General features: G+C 41.5%; 1 protein-coding gene across 1 annotated transcript; it reads right to left on the reverse strand.

Annotated features, from left to right (window-relative positions):
• Window positions 1–1,622: 1,622 nt before the first annotated feature.
• On the reverse strand, window positions 1,623–18,584 carry rfx7b (regulatory factor X7b). The gene is made up of 9 exons (XM_084364529.1): window positions 18,174–18,584; window positions 15,308–15,341; window positions 11,556–11,641; window positions 10,897–11,019; window positions 10,689–10,808; window positions 9,815–9,896; window positions 9,510–9,717; window positions 7,904–8,211; window positions 1,623–7,817 (listed from the first exon to the last, which is right to left on the reverse strand). The coding sequence occupies exons 1-9, from the start codon at window positions 18,299–18,301 to the stop codon at window positions 4,464–4,466; spliced, it is 4,443 nt and encodes a 1,480-aa protein (XP_084220655.1). The 5' UTR covers window positions 18,302–18,584; the 3' UTR covers window positions 1,623–4,463.
• Between the last annotated feature and the right edge of the window lie 889 nt (window positions 18,585–19,473).

A 19,473-nucleotide genomic window follows, 5' to 3' on the forward strand; every position in this document is an offset into this window, starting at 1 on the left:
ATTATCAGTTACCAAAGGCCACTGGTAATAGGGTCACACTGAACAGCATCTGCTTCTACCACAGAACCTGGTAATTATGAAGAGATATTGATGGCTGCAAGTCAGCTGCCTAATGAATTCAGATATTGATCTGGGCGACCGTGCCTTTTGACAATGACCCTCCCGTCTCCCAGCCCCTCATTCAATAGCCTCACAATGGGCTCCAGCTGTGAGATCAGCCATGCTGTATCAGCAAAACACCCATCCATTGGTTACAGGTAAATGCAGTCATCACATTCAGACTGTGAAACATGTTGTGCCTTCCAAAAGATATGATACAACTCTGATTCTCCACAGTTACTATAGATGGTTGCGTGATGATTTTAAGGGATTACTGCCACAAACCTGCACCTCCACACTCCACTATCCAATCAAATGAGGAGAGCGGAGTGTAATTATGTATTGATTAGAGCTAACTATTGATTTAATCATCTGAAGCCTTAAAGTTATAATTCAAGGCTCAAAGGGTCTGTTTAACAGCAGCTCATAATGTGTTTACTCAATAATTTAGATTTTTAGAAGTTATTTTATTAGTTAAATTTACATCCAGGAAATACACATGCATGTTATGTTATATATTTAAAGGACATTGTCTTTATCAGGAAACACACTTGTGTTGCAGTTTATCAGTTATGGATGTTTATTAACTAGGTCACTGGCATTTAGTGTGTCCAGACAACAGTTATTAAAATGAAAAACAGAGGGAAAAATGCTAAGTTTTTATTTCTCTGGACCCAAAACATAAAAATAAAAAAATGTCTTTACTCTCACAAAACCTCAACTGATGATTTTAGCTGTGAAAAGGATGACAAGACATCAGTGTCTAAAGTAAACACAAAAATAGTTATCTGTATTATATCCATAACCTCACACTCTTTGGATATTGATATATTGTATACAAATAGGAAACATGATCATGCTAGTGAAATCTGTCGACTCATGTTGCCAAATGTTGTGGTGTGGAGGTTACCGCTGGGCTCCACATGGCTAAAGGTTAGGCTGTTTGGCCATGATCAATAGGGTTAAGGTCATTAACATGTTGTGAATAACACGAGGCCCTGGGAAAGCAGAGCAGGGGACCAACGAACTGGGCGCTGATTGGCTGGAGCTCGTCTCTAGGAGAGGCCACCCCCCACTGACCTTAGGGGTCATTTGAAGAGCTGATGACCTCCAACCTCGTGCCAGAAGGGTGATGGGAAGGTTTGGAGTTTGCATGCTGCTAAAATATTAAAAGTGTGTGGGTGTTTGACCAAAAACAAACATCAGTATTAGCATAATGTTTGGAAAAATCAATACCATCATGTCATAAGATGGGGACAGTGCAATCCAAGATGTTTGTTTTAGAGATAGATGCTAGATATCTTTTCTAAAATGTTGTCATTACCTGATGACATTTAAACAGTACTAGCAATGACACCTATCATAGAAAATAAATCAAGCAAATGCCTAATATGACATTGTAGTATTTGTTAAACTACAATGACGATGAATAAGCCGTGTGAGGGTACTTCTCATAATCCAAAGCATCTTTTTACTTACTGCAATAAAATTCAAAATCATCAGCACATAAACACACAAGAACATTCTTTAAAAAAGTTTATTGGCTTTTAAAACCACTTTAAAAATCTCACCAGTGAGTACTTTCCATTGAAAAAAGAAACAACGCGTTTGCAATATTAACAAGCTACTGTACATTAAGCAGTACACCAGACAACACCACAGAGGAGGGTTTTTTTTTTCTACTGGTAGAAATGGACAAGATAGTCAAACAGAGTTGGATCTGGGTCAGTCAAAGGTAAAGAATCAGAGTCACTGCTTGATGGAGCTCCTGTACTCATAAAGAGGTGCATTTCCTTCATTCAAATTCAAATATCAGTGCCTTATTGTTAAAGAAAGAAATCAAGAGGAAATGTTAAATTTCTTCACAAATTCATTTTGCAAAATAAGAATATGTAAAATTGACAGAAAACAGTCATCAACATAACATATAGAACAACATTAACTTAGTAAACAGCACACAACAAAAGTAATGTAACTCATGAAACTAGCACCGCCAGTCTGGTTAACAGAACCTGCCCAATCACAGAAGACAGTGGTTACCAAGAATACAAAGTACAACAGAAGTCATCACACATGCGTGCGTACAATCATTTATCAACATAATGAGCATGTAGGTTTTAAAAGGTTATTTAACTTTTTTTTCCCTCAATGCTTTATATTCTCATGTATGAGAATGAGTAAGAAATGTGTATCTCACTGAGATTAATGCACATTTTGCTACAAGACAATTAGTCATTTTCTGACAGTTAAATTTCCCTACTCATCTTGTCATAAAAAATATTTTTTTTCTTTTTTTTCTGTGGGCATCCATCATTACATTTGTCCATAAAGATGTGGCAAAGCCATGTGTCATAAAAATTTAGTGCAATAATGTGAACCTCCAAAGTTTGTTGAAACATGAGTAATCGTTTTTTCCAGTGTCTGCTGAAAGGCTTTGAGCACAACGTCTGTCACAGAGATGTTTGCAACCAGCTAACAGTATCACAACTTTTTTTTTCTCAATATACCATGCTATTGATCCTGCTCAAAGCACACATCACTTCTGCAACCGCAGAGACCTATTATCTTTGAATAGAACAAAAGTAAAATAAAATCAGCAAGCGAGACCAGACAGCATTACTTTTACGACACATTGAGCCAGAAATGTAACACACAACATACAGTATCTTGCCGACTATAGATCTGTTAAGCTTTTTTTTTCTTTTAAAATGGCACATACTTAGCTAGAATAATGGCCATAATATAGTGTCTTGATACATCAAATCTCTATGTATCTATCCTATTTACAGATGGAGCTTAAACATGACTTATACAACATTGACAATAGCCAAAAACTCAAGCAAGCATCCTACTGTATCACATAGCCTACCTGGCTAGCAGTGATGGTTTCAACATGCTTTCAGGTCCATGGTTACCTATAAAACATAGGACAGTGACCATTTCACAAATTTACATACTGTACATAAGATTTATGCAACTTAATCCTTTTCCTCAAATGCAATAAAACTCTTTAATATCTCTGAGGCTGCCCGTTTCCCGTTGTTGTTAATGTTTACTAGGAGTGTCTCTATGTGTAATAATCTCTTATGTTATTCAAACAGATCATCTTTGGTATGGAAATAAGGCTGGATTCTCCACAAATATAATTTCAATTCCTCTTGATCTCAAGATGACATCAAAGCATACATGTCAGCCTCTAGCCTTCTACGCAACTAAGCCTTCTCCATACCATTGATATTCTTATCCGAGCTGGGAGTATAGCATGCCCAAAAAAAAAAAAAAATCTCATGACTGAAAGTGTGCCTGCCATGGTTTTCATGAAATGACAGCATATCAAGTTCCTCTAAATTCATTACTGATAAGGGCACACACAGTGTAGTTGTTAGCCTATACAATACGCATCTATATTGTAACACTGCAGAACGAAAACAATAAGAAATAGTACTGAAAATATCAGAGTAACAGCTGCCTTGATATGATGAAGCTCTGGATGGTTCCGAAGATTCTCAACATTATACTATATACAGTCACTCTACAGATGGCATAAGGCCTTGGACTTTGGGAATAAGGCAGCCAGTTGTTGATTCCTTTCAATGTATAGTCCACAAAGTGGCCTGAATTCCCATCTTCTCCCCACTGATTCGTCTTCTCCCTTTATAAGATATTAAACAGTACAAGAAGTATAGGCTTTAAGAAAATTTCACTCTTGGACAATGCTCAGATGTTAATCAGTTTTCCACTGATTTGGTATATGATAAAGTATAAAGATTATGTCATAAATTCAGCACCTGGCAGCAGAAGATGCTACCCTTTTTAATATTCAGATATGGCAGGCAAATGTACTACAACTATTATGTGCATATACTACAATCCCAATATTGTCTCCATTTGGTTGAACTTGAACTGCACACACTGAAAATAGTATACAACAGCATACGTTTTTGGTCTTTTGTGCCAAATTTCCTACCCATCTCGCTTTCATTAAGTGTCTGTTAAATACAAATATTGCATTATTGATTGGTTATAACATGGAAGATTATGTTTCTCTTAATGTTCATACCATACAAACCTGCTCTTTGCAAGTGCATGCTGCCACCGAGTACTCACACTTTTTTACTCGAAATGCTAACATGTCTAATTTTAGATGAGGGAGAAAAGTGGTTAAGTACTGAAACTCTTGGTGACAAATGAAAAAGGAGAGAAGTAACCAAACATCAGTAGGAGAGATTTTCTGGTAAGCCTGGCACTTTTAACAGAACGAATGGCAAAGTCCAGACAAATCCCAACAAATTATTGTTTAAAAACAGATGTACTACATACGCACCAAACAAACAACAGAGAACAGAACAGAATAAAAGATAACATTAGCCCAGCATCTCTACTGTAGTAGGTTGGTCTTTGCTTTCTAGCCAGTCAAAACCAGAGTTCACAGTATCACTGCATATCTGCTGAAAAAGCGGGTCGTTCTTCAGTTCTTCCAGTGTCGAGTCTTCATATTGTTCCTGCTGTTGATTAGGGTCAAACAGCAGGTTGGTGTCCAATGTGTTAAGGTCAGTGATGCTACTGGACAGATCTGAGGTCAGTCTGATGTCGTTTGAGAAGTCGGACGCCACGGCGTTGAGCTCTGAAGCTACCTGACCCACCAACTGGGAGCTGGGGTTGAGGCCATCATCCCCCAACAAGTCCTTGACAGTGTTATTGAAATCCAGCTGTTGTTGCTCGTCCTCCACCTCCTGCTGCTGTGTGCTCTGGAGGAGGAGCTGTGGTTGTGTCTGCACAGGATTCTCCTGGAGTTGCTGCTGCTGCTGCTGCTGCTGGTGGTCTTGCTCACCAGGACCCGCTTGTGCTTGGCTGTCCCCAGTGGAGAAACTCACCTGTTCTCCACTGCCAGTGGTGAGGTAACCATGCTGCTGGAGCTCGAAGGCAGCAGGGCTAGAGCTAACCGGCAGCTGAGTCTGGTGAGCAGTTCCTCCAGCAAAGCCAGGAGTGGTCTCCAGGATCTGGGTGAGGTTCATACGGGCCGTGTAGTTTGAGGGGAGGTTGTTTATGCCTAGGCCACGAACAGAATCATCCCCGTCAGCTTCCATCTTGCTGAGAAGAACATTGGTGATTTTGGCGGTGTTACTTTGACCCTGCACAGGCAGCATCTCACTCTGCATCATGATATTCAGAGGAACAGATTGGCTACGCTGGACCATGCTGTGGACCGAGCTGACCGTCTGGGAGTTGGATAGGATGCTGAGCACCTCAGACGTGATGGGGGAGTTAAAGGGGGAAACCACAGCTCTGGTGGTGGTGGTGGTATTTGTCGTGGTGGTTGGCGGGCCTGTGTTGCCACTGAAGTTTCTCTGGCGCACCGCAGGGCTAACGCTGCGGCAACGAAAAGTACTGGACGCAGATGAGGTTGATGCCTTGTTGTCTAACGGTGCGGGCACAGCAAAACTCTCCTGTTTAGTGGGAGTGGTTACCTGCTGCTGCTGTTGTTGCTGCTGTGGCTGCTGCTGCACTGGGGAAATGGGAGTCAAACGGCCAAAGTGAGCAGCATCCTGTCTCGACTGGGCCTGAAATGACTGGCCGGGAATTGCAAAGGCGTGTGGCTTACGAAATTGGTCATCTACCAGGTCTTGGTAGCTGGGCAGAATGCCGATGCTATGGTTGGACAAAGGACTTGCAGAGTTGCTGTTGTAGCGGTTGTTGATCCATTCCAGTTTGGCCTTGTCAGGGTGTGTTGCCATTGGCCTCTGCATGGGCTTAACAGGGCTGCTAGAGACAATGCTGGCGTCATGATAACCTGTGATGCTTGAGTTTATGGGAGTGAACGCAAAAGGGTTCCTGCACTCCACCGGGCTGGGGGGGACGCTGCTGCTGCAGTTGGACAGCGGTGTGCTGATGGGTGTGTGGCGACCCATGGCTCCATCCACAGGAGTGATGGGAGCCATGCGGGAGCAGGGGCTCTCTCTTGTCAAGCTGTGCCCAAGTGTCATTTCAGAGGTGGGAGTGGGTGTTGGGGTTGGAGTTGGCGTTGGTGTGGGAGTTTGGACAGGAGTGGTACTGCTGTGAGCAGAGTGGTAGAAGGTAGTGCCGGCCTGGTGAGCACTGAGGATAGAGCCTTGATTGCTTGCTGACTGGCCTTGCAAAGACACGTCAACACAGCTACTGAACAGACCCTTCAGCTTCATCTGCTCCTCCATTTGGACCAGCTCCTCCACGATGCTGTCCTGGGTCATGTCGTCGTCATTGAACGGAAAGTAGTCCATGGTGGGCTGAGAACCTGCAAAGTCAACCATCTCCTGCGGGAGGGTGATCTGGCCTGAGGCCTCAGAAGGTTGGGCTATAATGGAAAGTTGGTCAGTAGGGGCCTGTTTGTGTTCTGCTGGTATCTGCTGAGCAAACGCCTGCTTCCGGAGCTCATCAACCTCCCATATTGTGCTCTTTAAGTCGCTCATCACAGAGGCTTCGTGTGCTCCTGAGTTGGCTGGTATGGCACGAGGGTCCCCGGTGATCTGCTGCAGCAATGCCTGATCAGACGTGCTGCTTCCAGCTGCTCCTATGCTGGTATCAGTGCTAAGTGAATGGTCTTCGCGTTTCACAACCAAGGCCTGGGGTTTGACAACAGTCTGGGTGCCCTCAGTGTGCGTGATGGGCGAGTCTGAGAGTGCAAGGATCTGTGTGGGCCCAATAGAGGTGTGTTTCACAGTCACTTTGCAGGGGGCACTCTCTGGTCTGGCAGGGGTTCCCGGTCTGGGGATCCTCTTCACTGCAGCACTGACTCCAAGTTTGGGATTGTCGATTACAGCCAGTGGCTGCTGGGAGATAAACACCCTCTTCACAGGAATCACATGGGAGTCCCCGCTTGAGCCTGTGCGCTTCCTGGGGCTCTTGGCATCTGAGCAGGGATCCTTTGATGTCGGGGTAACAGCGGAGGAGCCATTGGATGAAGTGTTGCCATTGGAGTTCTGATTATCAACAGTCAAGTACAAAGTACTGTCATGGCAGTTACTGTTATTGCTGTCCTGAGTCCCAGCTACAGCTACAGAGGTGGGAGGGGATGTGGGGTCATTTTTTATCCTTAAACCTTTGTCTGGGCCTGGAGAACACTTAACCAGGAAGCTTGGCTCACTGGCAGCCCTGAACTTAGCCACTCTCTCCTCTTTGGACCCAACAGCTGTTTTCTCTGTGCCAGGGGTGGGGTTATTGTCACTTCCAGCTTCAGACACAGCTTTGGTGTCAGTGGAGTGGGTTAGGGTGGAGAATGGGGCACAGGGTCTGATTGCAGGTGACGGAGGGGCTACCGAGTTCACAACTTGTAAGTGCTGGGATTCGTCCAAAGCTGCTGTGGTGTTCACACCAGCCGAGGCAGGACGCACGGTTGTACTGCTGCTGCTGGGAGCCAGAGCGATGGCCGTCATCTTCACCACGTTGACTGAGCTGACGTGGGGAGTGGGCATCACAGTTTTTATAGGGCTGTTGGTGATGAGCAGGGTCGGGGGTGAGCGCAGCGTGATGGCACTGGTGGCAGAGGGCTTGGGCAGAATTTGGGCGTACCGTGTACCGTGTCGTGCCAGCCGGTCACCCACAGGACTAGCAGAGATATTCTGGGGGGTTTTGGGGGACTGCTTGAGAGACTGAGTGACCACCTGGAAGTTCACAGGCAACACTTTCCCCTCTGTTGTCCCTACAGGGCTGGGTGAGGTCATCAACTGCCTGCCTCTCTGTACCTGGGAGAAAAACAGTGAGAATATAAAATTACACTTACAAGCACATTTATATTCAACATATTCTGAGTATAATTAGCAGGACTTACTGAGCCGCATACCGTGACTGGGCTGGGGACAGCTGCTACTACGATGCCTATGGTTGGCTGTGGGGAGAGCAGAGCAGGGCTGCCACAGGGGATGGTCGGGCCAGGGGTACTGGCCTCTGTTCTCTTAATCTGGGTCTCACTGGGCAGGGGTGAGTGGAGCTTCTGCTCCTGCTGCTTCTTCTGGATCTTGCGCTGCAGTTGCTGCTTTGCATCAACAGAAGGAGAGGGCAGGGTCTTCACCTGGGGCTGGAAAGAGTTTGCCTCAGCTGTGGGCACAAATGCAGAGGCTGGAGTTGGCGTCTTCATTCCTGTCGAGAGGAGAAGAATTCCAAGAATTATGAAAAACCAAAAGCACTTCAAACCAGAGGAGGTCAATAGTGGCAGTTTCAGGACTTCTGGACTTGCAATACCACACATAAGTGAGACAAGTATTATGAAGAGTATTATCAGTTAAGTATTTCAAACTTGCAAAAAGGTTTGAAATTGAATTGAAAACCCGAATCCATCTTGCTGACAAGTACATATATTGGAAAAGCGTCCCCATTTGTTCCAATTTATTTCTAATTTGTAAGCAAACCATTGATCTTGGTAAACAATGGCTTTAATCTTTTATTTCCAAAACTTCTTTGTTCTTTAGTGGTAGTATTTAGTGGAAGTATTTATCATTCTTTACTAATGGACAATATCTAATTTTCACTTCATGCAAGCATGAAAACAAAATGACTACATAAATTGTTAATGAGAAAGCAAAGCAGAGAATTCTTTTTGATTTTAGGCTGGTTTTAATTTGTGCTTCATGGCCATTTTCATCACGTACTGAGTACAAAAAAAAATCTTCCTAGAATATCCCCTGAAATGAATGAAAATCCGGTTGAAGAAATATATTCTACCACATCCTATGTTAATTACCAGAAAACTTTCAGCTAAAATGTCATCATGAGGGGCGTTACTATGAGACGAGGTTTACAGACAGCTGAATTAACAAGTTACATTTTCAGCACCATGGACAGCTGACAACTTTGTGCATGCACTCGCTGCTTTGGGAGACGCATGTAGAAACGGGGATGGGAATTGCTAGGCATGACTCTATTCCTATTTTTTTTTTCTACTTTTAAAAAAACTTGACTACCTTCACAACACAGCAAATTTGTAATAATCCATACTAAAAATAAACAGATGAATTTACTTTGATTATCTCTGCACACAATCAGCCATCCTTACCAAAACTCAAGAAAAAGCCTAGCATTGAACATGATGCACGTTTACTTTTACCATCCAGTTGGTTCAGCCATGAGAACGCACAGCCCAGTGTTACAAAGTTGTTATAGGTGATCATAATGTTGAGAATTGGGGTTTAATTTCTGATTATTGATTTCTCTACCTGTATAAACCACGACATGTAGTAGTGATTATCATAAGGATAATAATCACAAATGTTGCCAACAAATTACATTTTTGAAAGTTATTCGCTTGTGCCTTTCCAACTTAACCTCCTAAAAGAACACTTCAATATGATGCTGTCAACTACGATGTACAGCACCCGGCGAACTTAACAAACTCACACAAACACAGACTGTGTAAAAGTCCCGCACTCGTAGATCTTTACCTGTGGGTGTTCCGGTCATAACAGTGAGTGCAGCCATGGATTTAGTACCAATGTAGTGGCTATTGAGCAGGAAGCGGGCCAGGTCCTCCACATTGTCAAACTGACGACTCAGGACCTTTTGGGCCCACTCACACACCAGTCCACAGGCTGCAGATCTCATTTCATCTTCAGCACTCGGAGACTGACCTGACGGCTCCATCAGCTCACACTGCAGCCAGGCAGAAGACAGCAGCAGGTGGATGAGCATCAGACTATTTTAAAAGCCAGACTAGAAATGTAATGTATGTTGTTGCAGTGTAACTCACCCCGTCACCAGATTTCTGCAGATCCAGGTTGGGTAAGGATGGCATGTGAACAAAAGCTTTCTTCCTTAACCCGCTATAACAGTATGTGAGAAGGAGTTAAGGTTTCTGAACACATAATGACTCTGGATGTGTCTACTCATTCCTCTTATTCTCTTCTAGGCCCAAGGAAGAAGTCACCTTATTTAAATTATCTGCCAGAAACTGTAAATCTAAAAAACCTCAGAGCCAAACAACAGCTTTCAGCTCTGTGCCAAGGATTCCCACTACCGCCTTTTTAATATGCCTGCAACAGTCCTCAGGCGATTAGTGGTTTATAGTTTTGTTTTTAAGATGAACTTAGTAGAATGAAAACAAAGTAGAATGTGCAGTTGACTAGTGCCCCAGTCAACTGTCACTTCACAAGTAAACACACTGCAAAGACTACAGCCCACATCTAGCTAGCTCGTCTATCCTGCACCTGTGCGAGAGGAAATAAGTCTTCATACCACCAGGTAGCGGTAGGAAAATCTCACTAATGTCGCCACTTATAATCGAGAATATGTCTGATAAAAAGTTGCAAATCGCACAGGTGAAGAGGTGGAGGTGAAATATAAAGAGAAACTGCACTAACCAGGTGAAATCATGGATGCTACACTTTCTCTTCTTTCTGTCGGCGATGGGTTCCACCACAAACTCAACATGCTCATGGGTCATAAAGCTGCTGACAAGGGCTGAGTAGTGCCAACGGTGCAGGACATACCGCAACAATAGGGCCACAGAGGCTCACTGACAGCTACCGACATTGGCCAACGGCAAGGCACTGAAAGGGGAAGTGTGTAGGATTTAGTGGGATCTGGCAGTTGACTTTGTTAGCAGGTTCACCAGAATTAAAGGATATTTGGATTTGCCCCTCATGCCCAGTCGACGTGCTTTCATGTTAGGAAAGACATTCTTCATGATCTTTCCAAAGTCTGCTGCACTCAGTGGATTGTAGCCGAGATTGTCACAATAGCTCCTGCAAGAGAAGAGAATCCGACATTAGATTATAAACTTGTGCATACTGTATATTAGTCCCCTCTCCTCCACTGACCCCATACACTTACTTGTATTCATCATACACCTCTTGCTTTGGGAGGGAAGTCTCTGGGTGCTCTTCTAGGTGATTCCGTATCCAGTTGAATGCATACATCTGTTGAGTACGGCTTGACGACATGGAACTCTGATCACTGAAATTGGCACATGAGAAACATAAATCTGGTGAGGCAGTGTCCTCGACTTGTATGCATCATTTCTTGTTAATACAGAAACTTTTAATACCATAATCCAGGAGTGGAGGACCCCCTCTCATTCTCAGTCCAAATGGGCAGAATTGGGGGGTTGGGGTGATGAATAGATATGGGGAAACAAATGAAACACAGACAGCTAGGTATAGCAAAAGTCTACATATATCAGTGGTTTGCTTCATAATGATAATCAATCATACAGCTGAAAAATGAATGAAAACTTTGCATGAGGAAAGAACCCAGCCGTGACCCCCCCCAAAAAATGTCAAAAAGCAAAAATAAATCTTGAAATTCATCTTAATTTAGGAGCTACCAGCCTAAACTGCATCTGCGCAGTAGCCTGTGGATAGTGAATTTTTTGACAAGCAATGAGACAACAGTGCCAATAATGTAATGAGAGCCATAACAAAGCAGCCGTGTGTGTGTGAGACAAAGAGCAAAGTGGAAAAACTTGAGTACAGTGTGTGCTTGTGACACACCTTTTGTCATTGCCACTGCTGGGACCAGAAGGCAACTTCAGGTAGAGGTAGAGCTTTTCGATGTCTGTAAACTTCTCAACATCTTGCTGTAAACATAAAAATATCACACAAACACACAGAAAAGATCAGTGGTATAAACAAGGGGTGTGCAAATTTATCAGCGGAACATCTGTATTTGCTGATATTTGTTTTGTTGACTGATATCAGTCTATTCGCGAATAAGATGGATTCTGACGATAGCAGTGTCTGATGTTTATCTGTTGTCTCACATCAGTTTTGTGCTGGCACATTCATGAGCTACTGGCTCGTCACATCCCTGCCTACAGTTTGTAAGGCTCTTTAAGAACTGAAGAATTCGTATCATTGAGTAGGTAGTTAGTCGAGGGCAGAAAAGGCTTTAGAAGCAGTTACTTTTACAGCCTAGTATCACCACTGATTCCCCAAATTGATTCCCTTCCGATTCACCAGGTCCTGACTTGATTTGATTCAAGACTCAATATAGTCAGAGGATTTTCAGTTACAATACCAATTTTGCTTGGTTATGAAAGTAATTCTGAGAGAACTCGTGCTGTACAAGGAACTAGGGCCCAACTGATAAATCTTAATCTGATTATAGCCTATCTGAGAATAATCGTTATCGGCCAAAAGTTGTCCGATAGACGCCAATCTTAACACTTTTATTTTCTTAATAAAGTGCAGGGAATATGACTTGGTTTTACTTCTCCTACGGTGGGGGACCGGAGCGCTGAGCAGAGCTGAGTTTGCCTCCACGATAGGTTTATAACTAGTTTGTGAAATAAACAATGACCCCATAAGTTTCCTGTTTCAATTCAACCCACTTGTCCATGAGTCTTGACCTGCTTCTTTGTGTCGGTCATGCTTATCTTGTTTGTCATGTTAGCAAGGTAAAGTTAGGCTAACCTAGCTTGACTTTAGTGCAGGCCAGCGGGGGAGAGGGGAGGGAGGCAATCGTGCTTAGTGAAATGCACTGCTGGCCTGGAAGTAAATTAATAATATACGTCCCCATCCTTTACTCTTCTGCAACAGCCGTCATGTCACTCTTATTGATCATGATTTCACTTTGCCATATTAACGTTAACCTTATAACTGAGCACATTAAGACTATGTTCACTCCAGCACCCAATGTTGGTAAAGGTCCCAAAAAATCCATAGCAGTCGGGCCCTACAAGGAACCCCCTAAACTGGTTCATTGGTAAAAATATTAATATTTACAACCAAAATTGACTTAAATGGTTTTGGAGATTTGTGGTTTAAATCCGCCTATGGAGAAATGAATGGGATATAGTTATGACAGATGTAGGCCTATTTCAAAAGACGAAATAATCATTTAATCCAAAAAATTGATTGTTTTTAAACCGAGCCCTAGTTACTCTAAAAAACAAAACAAAAAAAAAAGGATATTTTTCATGTGAAAGACTTTTTTTTAATGTTGTTTCATACATTTGTTTGTGCTCTTTCAAAAAGATACTGTAATGAAAGGCTTAGTGACCTTTAAACAGTTCATTTGTTCATAATGAAGACTTCTTTTTCTCTGTCGCACAAAAGGAAATGACAACAATAACAAAATAAACAACAAAAACATTGGCCAAAACTGTTATTTTACACTTTATGTTATCGGTCCAGAATGTCACAACTGGTATATCCATAATATAAACAGAAACAGAATATATACATACAATATGCTTCCTGAGAGTAATATAAGTAAAATAGAAGTTGTCATTGATCAAAACACTAAAAATCCTATTTCACGCCTAATTGGCATAGGATAGGATAAATAGATTGTATGTGTGCAGAAAATTTAGGCTATCCAGGTCAGAATTTAGCGCCGTTTTCAAAAATCCTACACAGGTATGACACACAACCTCCTCACTATTTATTCCCCCCCATCTGCTTTTCATTTGGTGTCTAAGAATGGATTCATCTTCCCTCTTCCTTTTCTATTTGCCTCTTTGTTGCTAAGGAAACCAATACTTGAATGAATGAGGTGAGAGCTGTCAGCCAATGAGCAGCGACTGAAACTGCTGTTTACTACACACCCCACTGCGACAAGCATGGATTACCTGATTCCTTCTCTGCTCAATTTGATTGACATTGTTTGACTTTTAACTACAAAATGTCAGATACGAGAAATGTTTTCTCAAGCCATCCATTGGCTACACAATGCTAGCACCACCTGTATACTAAGGGTTAAGATCAGCAGCTAAAAAAAACATAATACTGTACCACTTTATGTGCTTTGAATTGTTCCAAAACTCAAAAAAAAAAAGGATTTCAGTCATGTCACATCCAAGAAAAACCCTGCATTTGTTTTCATACGCGTTACTAATAATATTTCAGTAAGACATTACTACAGTTATGTCATGGAACACGTTACAATTTCACCAGTAACAATCATAATGTTTTATAAATCATTATTAAGCAATTGATTCTTGTTAAATTGCCAATAATATTTATGTAAGTTATCTATAAACATTATTTGGATGGACATTATAAAGTTGCAACTGATGCGTATCAACCTTTACAACTGCTTAATAAGTGGTTTGTAAAGCATTTTCTTGTTTGTTAACAGTGAAATAACTATTAATTAGAGCCCGACCAATTTTATCAATATTAACAATATTGCCCTATCACAGATATATCGTATCAGCGTATATGTTGTCCGTTTTGTGGCGATATGAAAACATAATGCAAATTATGCTGATACTTTTTATTATTATCAAATTCCCTGTGTATCAAATTACTGTTTCAGACGTCATTTTGGACAATTAAGCAATAAAGTATCCTGCATTGATTACGTACCTATCTCTGTCACAAGTTTATGATAACCACATTTGGGGGATCACTGCAAAAAATGTGTGTTTGTGTTTATATTCTATATATAGAAGAATATCAGCAGATATATCTTAAGTAATGAGTTTGACTCCTTAATATCGTTATGGACAGTATTGGTCGGGCTCTAGTATTACCTAAAGTTTAATTAACAATAAATGTACTATCAATTAATGATGGTTTTTATAAAGTGTTACCATTAATTTTATTACGTACAACTGTTCCTTTCCTGCAGTGACATGACTGAGGTGACTTGTTATAAAAAGGACTAAACCTGCCTGCAGAAATCTGTCAAACACCAGACAGACTTGCTGAAATTAAAACACTGTCTGTTAACCGTCTGTATTTTTTATTAGTAACAAGAGACAGAAAAAGCTGTATGATGTGGCTTTGATGTCACTAACATAGCTTTGTTGCTGAGTAGAAGGTTTGGGACACTTCAGATGAATCCACAACAAAATGTGCATAAATAGAAAGCTTTTAGGTCGACACACGTGACGGAGATAAATGCAGCTCATCTTCTGTACACGACAAGAAAGCTGCTCCTTTGAATATTGTGAAATTGGATCTAAGTGTACTTACAGGACAACATAATATATACTACTCTTACTCTATTATGGAAGAACAAATGTTATTATCGTCGTTTTGTGTCTGTTACTACGATGCAAATATTAAGTAAGCGCTATGCTTTCAGTTCAGTTCAGTTCAGTAAGGCTCATCAGGCTGTAAGCACCAAACACACATTTATATATTGTTTTCGTAGTAAAAGCTAAGCTGCAAACCTGTTCTTATTATCCACCAACCAACACTTTGTGTGACCTTTTGATAATAAGGGGGTTGGTAGAGTGTTAGATAACAAATAACCAAGACTACCAGTAGATCAGTGCGTTGAGGATACTCACCAAAATGCTGTCCACTTTTGATTGTACAGATTTGCTGCAATGAGAAAGAGAGAGCAAAAGTCAGAAATGTGAATCGATATCACACATTACTCTGGTTACGTTTTGACTCAGTCGTTTGTGCTGTACGACTGTAACCATGCAGTAAAATGTTACTGAAATCAAGACGTGACATTTCTGTAATATGCATCGACTCAGATCATCCTAAACAGCAGCTTTGGAAAATATTCAGACTTCTTCACTTTGTGCACTTTATTGTGTTGATGAGTGGACCTTTTTTTCAAACTTCAGCTGGGCCACTAAAATATTCAGATTTTCTTGGATTGTAAAACGTCACCATTTCTTCACAGTCCTGTGAGTATTTGGCTGCATTCATGTTCTCAGTCCCTGCCAGGGAGAAGCACCTACACTCTGTGATGCCCTGCTCTATTGTAGAAATGGTGTCAGCCAGGTGATAAGCACCATCCTGTACCGGTTCTTCAAGGCCACCCAGTTCCTCAGACTTCATGGTTTGGTTTTGGTCTGAATATCCAATCGACATAAAATCATTCCACTGATCAAGTTCTAGATACTCACACACTTACTACTCCCTTTGCAATGGACTGTCAGAAGGTTACCGTAAAGGAAGTAGTAAATCTCGATTTTTGACACGTGGGAATTATTTTGCACCATCACTGACAGATGTGATGTCGCCCGATTGTAAATTTCACATCTGTAAAATGCAGCGACTTGCACTGAGGGATCCGTTGTTCCACAGGCCTTTGTTAACTTGTCATGGTGTGAAAAGCAAAGCACAGGTGTGACCGATAAAATCAATGATGACCCTGAAACTGAAGCAGCCAAATGGAATCCAGCTAATTATTAATTATTAGTTACACATGTGGCTTCCTGCTGTGACATGTCAACATGTTTTCTGTAAAAACCTCAACTCGTGGGACTCAAATTCAGAATTTGGCCACACAAATTATAGGGTGGACAATACATTTTTTTGTTATATCATGTTATGATTTAAGTTTTATCTTTTTCTGGTTTTTAAAGAGTGAATTACAGTGAAGTGACGTCATTTTCTGAATTTCTGACATCTAAGTCATTATATCCACATTACTGATGATCATTTATCAAAAATCTCATTCTGCTAATATTTTGTGAAAGAACCAAAAGCTAACCCAACAATATTGTCATGATATCAATCAAGTTATTGAGTCTCTAATATTGTGATATTTGATTTTGTCGCCCCAGTCACATTATTTATGAAGCGTTTTTGAGGAGGTTTCAAAATATCTAGATATGGATCTTGATTGCGATATAGCCGCAAAGTGTTGGGATTTTTTTTCTCATTTTAATTAATTTACAGCCGATATTTAGACCCGCATTTTTCAACTCATAGAGCAGAAACTAAACCCTAGTTGCATCTCACCGCACCCTTTACATCTCGAGCAGCAATTCTGTCTCATAATTCTACTCTTTTTTTTACTTACACCAAAGATTACAGATCCAAACAGGAGATTTGTTCTAATATCTGGTTGTATTAATTCAATTAGGATCACTTTGTTGAATATGTGTGGCCCAAATTCTGATGACCTTGCATTTTTTGTAAAACTTTTTGAATTTCAGGATGGATCCTCCATTATCTTCAGCGGTGGCGACAGACAGATAGATCCTCCTCTAAATCTCCTCCAGCAAACACTGAATAATCTGATCAAATGAAAATACTATTTTAAGGCCTCTTATTATTACTGAAGAAGCTATTAAAACAATGATGATGAGTCTGTACAAAACCGACATGTGTTGGGTTTTTTTTTGGTTTTTTTACGAGAGCCCGACTGATATTTAGTTTTTAGGACCGATGCCAATACTGATATCAGGGAGTAAAAACATTCCTTTATCGATGCATCAGCCGATATACACACATTTTTTTTACAGTGATTCTTCAAAAATGGGGTTACCAAACACAAAAATATGTAATGGAGGTGGGATATTTTACAGTTAAACAATCATTTTAAAGGTCTCAAATGACTGAAACAGTAAACATCACTTGAAATTTGAAATGTATTGATTATAAATCATCCCACGCCTCGTTTTCTGCACTGTATTCCTTAAAACCAAGCGTTTTCATACCTGCTGATATCGACAACATCTACGCCGATACCGATATATGTGTGATCTGCTGACATATCGATCAGGCTCTTTTTAAAAAAATTTAACATCTGGAGAGCAACATTTATAGGTCAGGACATCTCTCATCATCATAATCCTGTTTTGTCACACATTTTACTTTGCTAAAAACAAAATGGTAGCACCTCTCATTTGGATATTGCCATTTTGTGAATACTTCCATTAATTGTGCAGCCCCTGATTGAAGATACTTGAAGGTGATGGGGGACCCAAGCTGACATAATTGAGTATGAATAATTCCCAGAGCCACTGCAGGAAATAAACATGCACACACCATAAAAACCACCGTGAGCACAGGAGCGTGCTGTATTATCATTAAGAGCATTAGATCAGCGTGTCTCTGTGGAGCTGTCTGCTCTGACACCTGTCATCCTGAGCATCAGAAGCACCACCGGTGGATCTGGTGTCATCTATCACATGGCCTCCTATGGCTCGATGCTAATCATTATAGCTGCTATGGCTGAAACTAACCCGACGCTAACGTGTTATTAATGCATAAACAGGCAGCGGGCAGCGTAGCCGCCGCGTTTCGGGTGAGATATCTCGGGTTAGCACGGGAGCACTCGTGTTATTTCCAGCCGCTTTGTGCAGCACACATCCTCCCCTGCCACTCCAGAAGCTAGATACGCTAATTACGAGGCTACGGCTAGCGAAAAGGACAGTGTGGCAGCTCGCGCATCGTTCACATCCTTACCAAATTGAATTCTTTATTTTGAACTGTAACGCGTTAGCCTCGGGCCCCTGGAGTCCTGGCACCAACGCTGGAAGAGAGCCTAATCCCGAGGCAGGCTTCTGACCAGGTTGTTGTTGATCATCAGCCATCGCGATGGAGGGGTGGTGGGGGAGCTTTAACAAGTAGGCCTCATCCCCGGCTGTGCACTGCACCGGACCCACCGCTGCTGGAGCGGCTCAGTCAGCTAGGACAGCCCGCTGAATCCACCACAGGGCATGGCTACAAACACTGTGATCTGACCCTCGCGAAACACAAAACAAAACCCCAAAAACACCCGGGAGTACAAAAGGCATTTCGCAGAGATCTCTCCGCTGCCGCAAATAGCACGCCTGCAGCAGCCAGCAGCAGCTACAGACGAGCTGCCTGCGTCAAGTTCCGCACAGGAAGCAGAGGCCAGCGCCGGAAGTGCGCGGGGAGCCGGCCTTCCAAATAAAAGCACGCCACTCGTAAGATGCAAATGTAAAAACAAAAAAACAAAAAAAGATATACAGTACAACAATGTGAAATACATTTGTACGAACTTAAATAATGACTTAAAATGAACTGTGTGGAAATGATTAAACCAGGATTATGGACTTGACAGTCTGTTAAAGAAATAACAAAAATATGTTGTATATAACATATCACACACACACAAAATATATATTTATCAACCTGTCATGGCTGGTCCCAAGTAACCGCTTAGTTCGCTTATTGGTTATCGGTTGACGTTTTGTCGTCCGCAAAACATTTCTGGAGCTTCACAGAAAAGACAGCAGTGCAGCATTCTCTGAAACAACTGAAGTAGATGGGGGCTTGTTGTAAAACGTAAAGAAAGTTACAGTCCCTTTTAGTGCAGGATGTATACAAAAAAAGATGGAATTTTGTAAAAACACTGTAATGTAATCAGCCTGCAGAAGCCTCATTCTAGCCTCAGATAAACTTATTTTTACAGAGAAAATTGTTTGTAATTTGTGGCCCTCATTACTTCCATTGGAAGCACATTATTTGGCGATCTTTTAACGGCAAAGAGGAACAATTACAGCAAGCAAAAACTGTTTTAGTTTACATATAGGCCCCGGTTTACTGTTTAAAGGAAAAGTTACAAAGAAATTAATAAAAAATTAACATATCCTTTAAGAAACCAACAGGGTAAGGGTGTGCATGAGGTCCAAATAAAACTCCTCAGTTGACCTCCTTCTCTCTTCCAATTTGGGCACATTTTTGTATGCTGGAATATCACATTTCAATTTATACTAGCTGTATGTGTGTGTGAGCGTGA

Source organism: Pagrus pagrus (genome assembly GCF_965226575.1).
Source record: "Pagrus pagrus genome assembly, chromosome: 10".
In the NCBI taxonomy this organism is placed as follows: Eukaryota; Metazoa; Chordata; class Actinopteri; order Spariformes; family Sparidae; genus Pagrus; species Pagrus pagrus.

Bases quoted from the DNA above. Each gene is read 5' to 3' on its own strand.
- rfx7b (XM_084364529.1), bottom strand. From the start codon at position 18,301: ATGGCTGATGATCAACAACAACCTGGTCAGAAGCCTGCCTCGGGATTA. The intron at 11,020-11,555 runs GTGTGTCACAAG...TGCCAATTTCAG, and splicing joins AGCAGTGGCAATGACAAAAG to TGATCAGAGTTCCATGTCGT. The intron at 9,718-9,814 runs GTGAGTTACACT...GCCTGGCTGCAG, and splicing joins TGCAGAAATCTGGTGACGGG to TGTGAGCTGATGGAGCCGTC.